The sequence below is a fragment of the Sinocyclocheilus grahami genome, unplaced genomic scaffold (genome assembly GCF_001515645.1).
Source record: "Sinocyclocheilus grahami isolate Dianchi unplaced genomic scaffold, SAMN03320097.WGS_v1.1 scaffold9.1, whole genome shotgun sequence".
Classification (NCBI taxonomy): Eukaryota; Metazoa; Chordata; class Actinopteri; order Cypriniformes; family Cyprinidae; genus Sinocyclocheilus; species Sinocyclocheilus grahami.
The window spans coordinates 2,696,423-2,707,286 of NW_015505188.1; the positions used below are offsets into that span (position 1 = coordinate 2,696,423).

At 35.5% G+C, this 10,864-nt stretch overlaps 1 protein-coding gene across 1 annotated transcript; it reads right to left on the minus strand.

The window, feature by feature from the left end:
• Positions 1-4,342: 4,342 nt before the first annotated feature.
• Positions 4,343-8,921, minus strand: LOC107592881 (CKLF-like MARVEL transmembrane domain-containing protein 7). The gene is made up of 5 exons (XM_016282461.1): positions 8,650-8,921; positions 6,280-6,456; positions 6,085-6,183; positions 5,734-5,815; positions 4,343-5,074 (listed from the first exon to the last, which is right to left on the minus strand). Exons 1-5 carry the CDS (start codon positions 8,764-8,766, stop codon positions 5,061-5,063), a joined length of 489 nt encoding a protein of 162 aa, XP_016137947.1. The 5' UTR covers positions 8,767-8,921; the 3' UTR covers positions 4,343-5,060.
• Between the last annotated feature and the right edge of the window lie 1,943 nt (positions 8,922-10,864).

A 10,864-nucleotide genomic window follows, 5' to 3' on the forward strand; every position in this document is an offset into this window, starting at 1 on the left:
TATATATATATATAATTCTTTTCAGACACCAGTTGCTTGTCACATTCAAATTGGTTGTCATAGTAACGACACTAATTTGTGGAGATTCAGCGCATTGAGTTCCACAAATCTGAATGCATTATTTGTAAATTGACTGTTAAGATAAACATTTTGCACACTTTATTATCTGTAATATCTATGTAACAATCTCTAGTAGCTAAGACATTGCACATAATTTACACATAAATTAATTTTATTACATTTGGATTTGGATGCATGTTTAGATATTATCAATGGCTACTTTTTTGTCTTTATCTGTTTTTTGTTAAAAAATGTTGTTGTTGTTGTTTCTTGAAACATTGATTTAAAGTGTCAGTTATTGCATTATTATTTCAGTCAAACCCTTTGTTACCCCAAACTACATATAAAAGCTTGCTCAGTGTCATAAAAGTAACCAATGCAGCTACTTAATCCTTTGCTACTCATTAAGGTGTGAACTTCCCCTTTAAATAACGTGACGCTCTGCCCTCTATGACGCTGCTCCCATTAAGCGCTGTTGGAAGTGAATGAATTGATTCAGCATTTCGACACCTCCGTAAGGATGCATTTAACTCAACAAAGCGGTTTAATAAAGGATGTATTGATCTCGTGAATTAGCGAATTTTACTATACAAATATTTTTTCATTGGATGTTAAAGTTTATATGGGAATATTACATGGCACGCTGATCATTTAACAATGCACTGACGCAAAAAACGCACACCTTTTGGACAAATCTCGCAACATGATTTATCAAGTGCCACAAATACTGCCTAAACAAAATACTGATTTTGTGCACTTTATTTACTGTACCAATATTTTAAATTGGCCTTTGAACTTAGCTTTATTGCATGGCAAATAAATAGTGTTACCTTGCCAAAGCACTGACAGAGCCCACTGATCCCACTGTTGTTGAGCGCTCCAAATGCAAACTTTAAATGCAACAAACAGGCAGCAATTGACAGCACTCTGATCCAATGGCATACAGGCATCGTCAGATTGACAGTACTCTAGTCCAATCAGGGTGACCGTGACACTCTTTATCACAACCCTGCTAAAAGTGCCAGTACGTGTACAACCAATCACCGCCTTGCTCGCCTATGCCTAGAAACTAGGGATGGGCGATACCCCTTATTTTGTTTTCGATACGATACCGATATTTTTCAAGGCAGTATCGTCGATATCGATTCGATACTTCTGCACTAAACTTTTAAATTATGAAATGTATTAAATTATTAAATACTAAGAGTAAAATGGGTAATGAAAACCACTTAACTTTATGTTTAAAACACATTTTAACCCGTTTAATCCCAAATATTTCCCAGACATGAAAATATTCAAATGATGCGTCATTATTTCAACCCTTTGAAATAATAATTTTTTTTTTTTTTTTGGAAAAGTGTGTGAAAATTTTTATTTTATGGTCAGTCACAATTGTAACCGGTGGGATAATGTGTATACTGAATTAACATATTTCTGCAGTCATAAATATTGTTATATATCTTAGCCCAGTTATTTTAAATTGTTTGATCACATTCTAGGGTTACTATTATGCATAAAAACCCTTATACAACATTGATAGGAATACTGAGATCAAATACAAAAAAATACAACCACCAACGTATTTCAAAATTATTACTTTTTTGTAACACATATCATCACATTTTTATATTAGTGCTACCAGTATTACAACATTAATATTCTAACTTATTTGTAACATTTGAACTTTTGATTTAGTGCAATATTTTGTACTGCCATTAGGGACTGCCAGTGAATGGCTGTTGCATGCATGAAATGCAACCTTTCTATTCTGACAGTGTATGATTTCTATTAACATTACAGAATAGAACATGATCAATATTATCTTTCAACGTTCAATTTAAATAATTGTAATTGCACAAACTATGTAGGCTACAATTTCAATTTGTTTATTGTGAAATAACTCAAACATTTATGTTTTTATTTCTGTCCTCTGATAAGCATTGTTCAGGGCTGCCATTCCCAAAAGCTTTAATGCTTTCTAATGATACTTTTGGGAAACGCAGCCCTGTTTGAATGTACTGTCAGCAGTGAGTGAATGCTCTCTGTGATTGATTGGTTCTGTTTTGCAACATTTGTGTGTTTAGATGAGCAGAAAAATAGTTTTATCCTTCACAGTTACTCGCTAACAAAGGTTATTCGTCCAATTCAATGCATATTGTACGCATTATTATTATTATTATTTTTGTTAAATAAACAAAACCACTGGTAAATAAAGCGCACCTTAGTATCGATATTTTTTGTTTGAGTACTTTCGATACTCGTGTCAGTATCGATATATCGATACTTCGGATCGATACGCCCATCCCTACTAGAAACGGCCCTGCTTCTATGTTAAAAAAACTGTTGTCCATAAAATGCGTTGCACAAATTCGAACATCTGGGTTGTGCTGTTCTGTTGTAAATAAATCTTAACCAATGATTCCTAATTGCATCTACTTCCGGAAGGCCAAATAAAGTGCTTTTGCTTTCGCACTGAAACACACAGCGTCTCCCTGACATGACTGCATCAACACTAACTGCGGATACTGAAACCACGCCTTCTTTCTTTGCTTGCACATTTGGGCGCATTATGCTAATATTTCCACATAGTGATGTAGACATGTGGGGGCGTGTTAGAACGAGCCATTTTAGGTAGGCGTGGTTGACTCTTAACTTTTATAAAGAATATCTCTTTGGATTTGAGACTTTAGTCTTTGCAACTTTACAGATCTTCTTTATGCACCAAGAGCTTGTAACACTCTAAAGAGAAAGGAAAACTTGAAATCGCATCATATGACCCCTTTAAACAAAACACACAGTTTGGTTTTTCATCATTGCACTTCCGAAAAGTATGACCAACAACTGTGAGAAATGTAGTACATTTCTTCCTCTATTGCATCCCAGTCAGCTCTTTTTCCTGTTTGTTTGGGCATTTCAGTGTTGTGCTTGTGAACATAATTAGTTTCTAAAGTGCCATTTACTTCAGCAGTACTCTAAACAGAGCCTTAAGGAGGGGTTCTGATGTGCATGAGTCATGTTTCCAAATTAGCTGGAATACTAGGATGGAATCTCTTTAGTATGGCAGCTCGCTCCATTTCACTCGTTCCCTCCATAAATAATGGCTTCATTTATACCCAAGGAATTTAATTCTCTTCCACATTGCAGTAGAGTTAAAATAACCCATAAGTGATCTTGCATATGTAACTGTATTTCCTTCTTTCTCTTTTGGAAGCACCTCCCCTGATAGAGGTCAGGGATTTCCTGTAACCATAAGTAGTGAGCATGGTGAGTCACTCTGTGTGAAGTAGTTCTGCACGATATCTTAAACATTTCAATATGAATGGGTAGCATGATTAATAAACTTCATTTTACTTTGATCATTTTGCTACATTAAAGTCAATCTGACTAAACCGTAGTATAATACACAACTTGTCGAGGTCATATTTCATCCTAAAACCAAAACTGAGCAGAAACACAACGAACAAGACTTGGCTTGGCAAAAACATGAACAAACTAACCAAACAGTGGATTACACGAACAAAGCTAGGCAATGGACAATGGGAACATGAGGGCTATATAAATCAAACAATGGTGGTCACATGACACAATCCAACCAATGAGAACAAGACACATGAACTAGACAACCAATCAGAACATGACACATAGAACAAAGGAACCAATAGCAGGATCACATGAGGGCAAGGGAAACACATGACATGACAGAAATCATGACTATGAAAGAAACAAAACAAAATTAAACATATGAAAACAATGAACATGTAACAAAAACCAAAGCCCACGTCACATATTCCCACCTCTAAGGGTGGCAGTGGTAGACCTGGACCGTGGAGCAATAACAAGCCTGGTCTATGGAGCAGTGGAGGACCTGGACCATGGAGCAATGGCAGGCCTGGAAGCCAGAGCAGAGCCGAAGACCACCAGGGCAGGCGGCAAGCAGATGACCACCACGGAGGAGCCGGTGGAGCAGGCAACCAGAGCGGAGCACGGGACCAAGGTGAAGCCTGCACACACAAGATGGCAACCGCCATCATGGGCAGTACAGCCGACAGAGGGAGGCCATCCGGTTTGGACAGCGCTGAGCGACTTACTCATTTGTAAGTCGCTTTGTATAAAAGCATCTGCTAAATGATTAAATGTAAATGTAAATGTGACGAGGCTCTGGCGTGGCGGCCATTACGTCGATGACATTTCGGTTCCCATTGACTTCCATTGTATGGTCAAAAAATACAATGGAAGTCAATGGAAACTAAAGCCTTTTGGTTACCAACATTCTTCAAAGTATCCTCTTTTGGGTTCCACAGAAGAAAGCATGTCATACAGGTTTGGAATGTTCAGAAAATTTGGAAAGAGTAAAAGTCTTGTTCTGATTCAAATTCTGATTTTGAATCAATGAAGACGCAACACAATGTACACAACATAAGGAGACTTTTTCTTTTTATCAGTGTATAAAACAAAGGGACTTACATTTAGAAAGCCAAAAACACATTCTTCAAACTTTACAGTTGCATATCATAATATAATATGTAGAGATATTGGGAAAAGCAAAAATTCACTTCAACTCCTGTAATAATAGTAATAATAATACTGTGGGTTAGCATCAGTTCTTCTTGAACACCTCATTTTTAAACCAAAATATTCTTTGATCACAGGCACTGAATCAAATTCGCATCACGCAATATACTGTCAAATAAATAATGTAAAAATTATCTTGAATAAATGGTCATTTTTAGTTTCAGACACTGTTGACAAATATACCAAAACTCCACTCTTATAATAAACCAGTCTTACTCCTGAAAAATTCTGAGTTTGATCCCAGCCGATTAAAGTTGACTGAGGCACTCAAGTTTTGATGAAGAAATCCACTCTTGAAGCATACAGCACCTTCAAAAACAACCAAAAAATGTTCCTTTAATGTCCTTAAAGAACTCATCATCTCTCCAGAACAAACTGAGAATTGTTCTTGCTACTTCCAGCTGATAAGACAAGTTTCTTCCATCCAGTTACACTGCAGCACCTTCAAGAGAGAATTAGCAGAAGATTATGCAATGAAATTCAACAGGTCCTTTCTGTTAAAGGAATAGTTCACCCTAGTTCATATTTGCTAAAATTTTACTCACTCTCAGGCCATCAAAGACGTAGCTGAGTTTGTTTCTTCATAAGAACCGATTTGGAAAAATTTAGTATTAGATCACTTGCTCACCAGTGGACCCTCTGCAGTGAATGGGTGCCATCAGAATGAAAGTTCAAACGACTCCAGTCTAGACTCCATGTCTTGTGAAGTGAAAAACTGGATATTTATAATAGACAAATACATCTTTAAGACATTTTTAACTTCAAATCGTTGCTTCCAGCTAAAATACAAGTTCATAATCCATAATACTGATTTCTGATGTTAATGGTTGGACTGGAGTTATGTGGATTACTGTGATGTTTTTATCAGCTGTTTGTACTCTCATTCTGACGGCACCCATTCACACTGAGGATCCATTGGTGGTGATGATGTAATTTGATATAATAATTTTTTTCAAATCTGTTCCAATAAACAAATACTTATCTACATCTTGGATGGCCTGAGGGTGAATTTTCAGCAAATTTTAAAGTTTTATTCCTTTGAAACGTGTTCACGGCTTTCATATTTTACAAATTACATGGTTAAAACGGGGTCAGACTCACCAGTTGGTTGAGAGCCACATGTGACCTTATAAGAAGTCCATATGCTGATCGCAATAAGAAAAGTAGCTATAAAGCCAAACACCTGCATTTATGTAAAAACAGGCATTAGTAACATATTAACAACATTCTATATTCATAAATTGTATTACTTAACATGAAATGTCATTTGCTTTTGATGCCTAAAATACCTTTTATAAGAATTGCACATGCACTGCCCAATAACAGAGTGTAATGCAACAGTAACGGTTCACATTTCTTGCTTTCTCATCCCTACACAAGAAAGCTTTGTGCATTTCCCTGGCCAGTCAGCAGCATGCACTGCACATATTGCAAGCATAAAAAGGCACTCACAGATCCAGCGATCAAAGCTGAGACCCCATAACTCTTCACAGCTACCACTATTGAGGCGATAAAGACCAGAATTCCTCCCACTGCATAATGTAAAAACTCCTGTGAAGGCAATAAAAAGCCAATTTGAGATGAAAAAGCAGCATAAACTTTCTGAAAGATTACAAAAGACACTTAATGTGAACTGTGACCACTTACCGTCAATGTCCAGTTGATGCATGTGATTTTGCTTTGAAGTCGAAACAAATGCATGAGGAAGAAGATTGAGAAGACGATGAGAAACCATGCAGTGACCACCTCAAAGTAGTGGAAGGCAGAGTATTCAATCCGCCGATGCTCATAGTGCACACAAAGGAAAGCGATCAGGAGGATCACCTGCAAAATTAGAGGTAGTAAATTTCATTTAAAAATCCCTTGTTCACTTCACAGCAAATACTAATATTTTACTTTGACACACAGAACAAAGTAGCGATGCTTTTGCTCAGTAAAACCTTGGATTAATTTAACAAGATAATTCAACTCGATATATAAAACAAGTAGAAACGAGAAGAAGTGACAAGTTTATGATTCTGATATTTTAAGTGTCTGATTTTTAATAACTTTTTATTTCATATTTAAAAAATGAAATTAAAAACATATTTAAGAATTAATGTATATCAAGAATGTTAAAATGTAAAAAATATTTTAAAATAAATTATTAAAAATGCAATTACCAGTATTGTCCTATTTCTGCTTCTTAGTGTAATATAAACATTAGAAATCAACACAAAATATATGCATGATTAATATTTTCAAAATAATAAAGTCCAACCAATAATATTGCTCTAGTATTACTATTTTAAGTTTTGCAATCATATTTGTTTAGGGCTAGCATTTCCCACTTCAATATGAATTGCTGTTGCATATAAGTGTTAAATAATTTATGCAAATACTAAAAAGTTTATTTTCCTGTGAACACTGGTGTTTCCTATTGAACCTGTTTCCTGTTGAATTCTGTTGTCAAACCACTTATCTATCTTATCGTCTATCTTTTTCTGGTGAATTTATAATCTTTGGGTTTGGTGGGTTTTGTGGTGAACCCCCTTTTTTACACAGAGGCCCCACATGTTGCAGTGCAAATCTCTCTAAATCTCTCTCATCACTGCAACCATTTTAGTAGCCGGCTGTTCCTGAGCAGTCGGGGTGTGTGAGTCTTAACAAATTATCATTGCCTGTCATCACCTTCTACACACACCCTAAACCACACTCTGAACCCCAAAACACTACTGTTATTTAAGTAGTTAATAAAGACAGTATTTAATTTCTTTATTTTGAGGATGCCCCCCCCGCTGCAGTACCATGGTACAGTAATGCTTTGGTACTGAATGATGACCATATTCACAAACCACAGTATTTAATCCAAAAAACATTAAAGAATTGCATTATTGCAGATTTATATCCTTTAAAGAATACCATGACACTGTCCAAAAAAACATTTTAATAGTATGACACATGTACCAAAAAAAATAAATATAAAAAACATGGAAATAACAGGTGTTAGCATCTTTGTTGGTCAAACTTAGGTTTAGATTTAACTTCTGGGATACCCATTTTTCCTTAACATAATATTAGCTGTGCTACTGTAAAATAATCCACTGTATCTTTTGTTTGTACATAATCAAATTATTCATATTAGTATTAGTATTCATACCAAGTGCAGTGGAAAGTTGTTAATCAATGAAGCATTTATGTGTAAAAAATATTTAAATAATAACATCAAAAACAACAACAACTTTTATTACTAGTTGCTCTGAGCTTTGCAGTAATGTTTGTTTTGGCCTATATTACAGTTTAAGATTAAAATATGATGTGTTTCCCACTTCAGAATCAACAGCTGTTGAACAAAAGGTTGAGTAATTTATGCAAACACACAAAAAAAGTGCCCTTTTCCTGTGAACTCTGATGTTTCCTGTTGAACTGATGAAGTACATAACATAAGCCTAATCGATACACCATGATAGCTACTGAAGGGTTATCATATTCATCTACCATGGTATTTAATCCAGCATTCTTTTGGGACTGGGATTTGGGATAGTTTTGGGGATTGTTTTTTTAGTGTACATTTCAATTAAAACTTTTAGTTAGCAGAAGTTTTCAGATTTATCTTCTAAAGAATAACATGGTAGGCTACTGCCCAAAAACATTATAATAACATAATGCATGTAAAAACAAACAAGCAAACAAAAGGCGTGGTAATATCATGTTACAGTAACGTTTACGTTCCAGCATTTTTCAGAAAATCATGTGTAACTTCTCGAAGACTTTTGTCCAACGTTTCCCCAAAAGAAATATTAGACTTGCTGCTGTAAATAAATGCACTGATTACAGTATGCTGCATTGTTAGTGCATTATAAATGTAACGTTAGCCTATTCATAGAAAGTTTAGTGAAGAGTTCCGTTACTCGGTCAATGTAGCGTCGTGGTTTAAAACAGTCAGTTACCATCTATCTTCCCTACATTAAGGATTCTATACTTTCGTCTACGTTTACTTCATGAAATACATGTGATACAAGTATAACTTTCTCTTACCACTTGGCCGATTTTCAGTAATCCTTGAAATGAACGCGCATAACCGATGTTGCAAAATCCTCCATCCGAGGTGGATGTTGTTGTTGTGGTTGTAGTAGTAACAACAGTGTGAGGCATTCTGGTATATAATATTTGAGGAACTTTACAATTAAGATAATACTTATTTAAAACCGCTTACATTGAACCAGCAGTTGAGTCAGGAGAGGCGTCAACTACAACAGGGTGTGACTTTCCACGGGCTATAAACCAGCCTCGTCCACACGGGGCGTGTGGAGGCTCAAAGTCTGAATCCCCAACTAGGCGCCATTCAAAGCATTGAAAACATTTATACACGAAAATAAATGTAAACATATTTGCTATAATGACATATATCTGAAATACGAACCAAAATACACCATACAAATCTCAAATACAATGACTTTTAAAAATGACCATAGAGTAATCAAAAACGAATGTGATTGGTCCATCTGAATCAGCGCCTAGAAAAGAAACAGATACCACGTGATAACAAGTGTTAAAGGGATAGTTCACCCAAAAATGAAAATTTGATGTTTATCTGCTTACCCCCAGGGCATCCAAGATGTAGGTGACTTTGTTTCTTCAGCATCAGAATCAGAATCAGAATCAGAATGAGCTTTATTGGCAGGTATGTTTACACATAAAAGGAATTTGTTTTCGTGACAGAAGCTTCCACAGTGTAACAGAATGACAGTGACGGAACAAAAAACACAGATAATAAAAAATACAAATAAATAAAAATAGAACAAGTAAATAAGGAATAAAATATACAAATCGACAATAGAACACAAACAAAGATTTTTAACTCAAACCGTTCCAGTCTGTCAGTCATATAATGAAAGTGAACAGGAATCATGGCTTTGAGAGTCAAAAAAACATACACAGACAAAACCAAATTAAACCCTGCGACACGTGACGATACATTGATGTGTAAAGACACGAAACGATCGGTCTGTGCAAGAAACTGAACAGTATTTATATCGTTTTTTAACTCTGATGCACTGCAATATCTGAATATCTTTGCATACTGAATCATAAATCCAGAACATCTGCAATGGATGCACGCTGCTTTAGTAAAAGTCTTGATCTGCTGGTGATCCTTCATACTGCATGTGAGAAAATTCAAAAGAGTTCGAATAGATTAAAACTGGTGGTGGTTGAGGAGATTCCCCCTTTCTATGTAAAGCGCTTTGAGTGCCCAGAAAAGCGCTATATAAATGTAAGGAATTATTATTATTATTAACTCAGTAAAACTGATAAATGTGCTTTGAACATTTTTAAGCTTTGTAAACTTCTTTCCCTAGCTATAGCCAAAGATGACGACGGCTGGTTGATGAAAGCGCCCACTGAGGTCCGGGACGATGGAACCACTTCCATAACGGCTATAAGCTTAATTGTTAACTGAAAAATTAAGGTTTGTCAAGACAAATTTTAAATGAAGGCTTGATAAAGCTTTGTGTGAATTACATTTAAAAAGTCCTGAACATTTTAAAGACCTTATAGACAAATATGTTTGAAATGTCACCTATAAATTTGAAGTTAATTAATAAATTCATCTTTCAGGAAAAGCACTGTAGTTTCTCTGAATGGCTGTCGAATTTCTCTGAATAGAGCACTGCAGAGATGGCATATTTTTGTAGGCCAACCCAGAAATTTCCATCACCCTATTTCCTCGGACAAAAACCCAACAGGTTTTTTCCACTGGCTTTTTGATTATTACATAAAATGAGCTTTGTGTAAAACAAAAATTTATGATTCTTGCACGTTTTGTTCAAGATAATCTTCACAAATGAGCACAACATTCATTAATTTTGAAGCCTAAACAAAATCAGTAGAAGTAAAAAGCTATAAACAAACCACACCATGGTCACATGACTTAAAGGTCATCACCAAGTTTTCAAAAACTCTTTCAATCATCATTTAAAATCTAGTTAGAATAGTTTGACAGAGCATGAGCATAAACACAATGAAGATGTGAAAGTGGACTAGTGTGAGTTTCCGTTCGGCATTTAAAAGGGTTCAATTATGCTCTTTTACAAAGTATTGATTTTGTTTTGGGTGTGTACTAGAACAGGCACTCATTACTAGGTTGTTCGAAAAACACATTATTTTTCACATATTTTACATTATTACAACACCTCTCTCCTCAGTCTGGCATGAACGGCTCGAATAGTTCCTGTATCAAATGAAGGCCCGC

Excerpts from the sequence above, each read along its gene's own strand:
- LOC107592881 (XM_016282461.1), bottom strand. The coding sequence starts at position 8,766 with ATGCCTCACACTGTTGTTACTACTACAACCACAACAACAACATCCACC. Across the intron at positions 6,184-6,279 it reads GCATCAACTGGACATTGACG|GAGTTTTTACATTATGCAGT; the intron begins GTAAGTGGTCAC and ends TTGCCTTCACAG. Across the intron at positions 5,816-6,084 it reads CAGCTTTGATCGCTGGATCT|GTGTTTGGCTTTATAGCTAC; the intron begins GTGAGTGCCTTT and ends ACATAAATGCAG.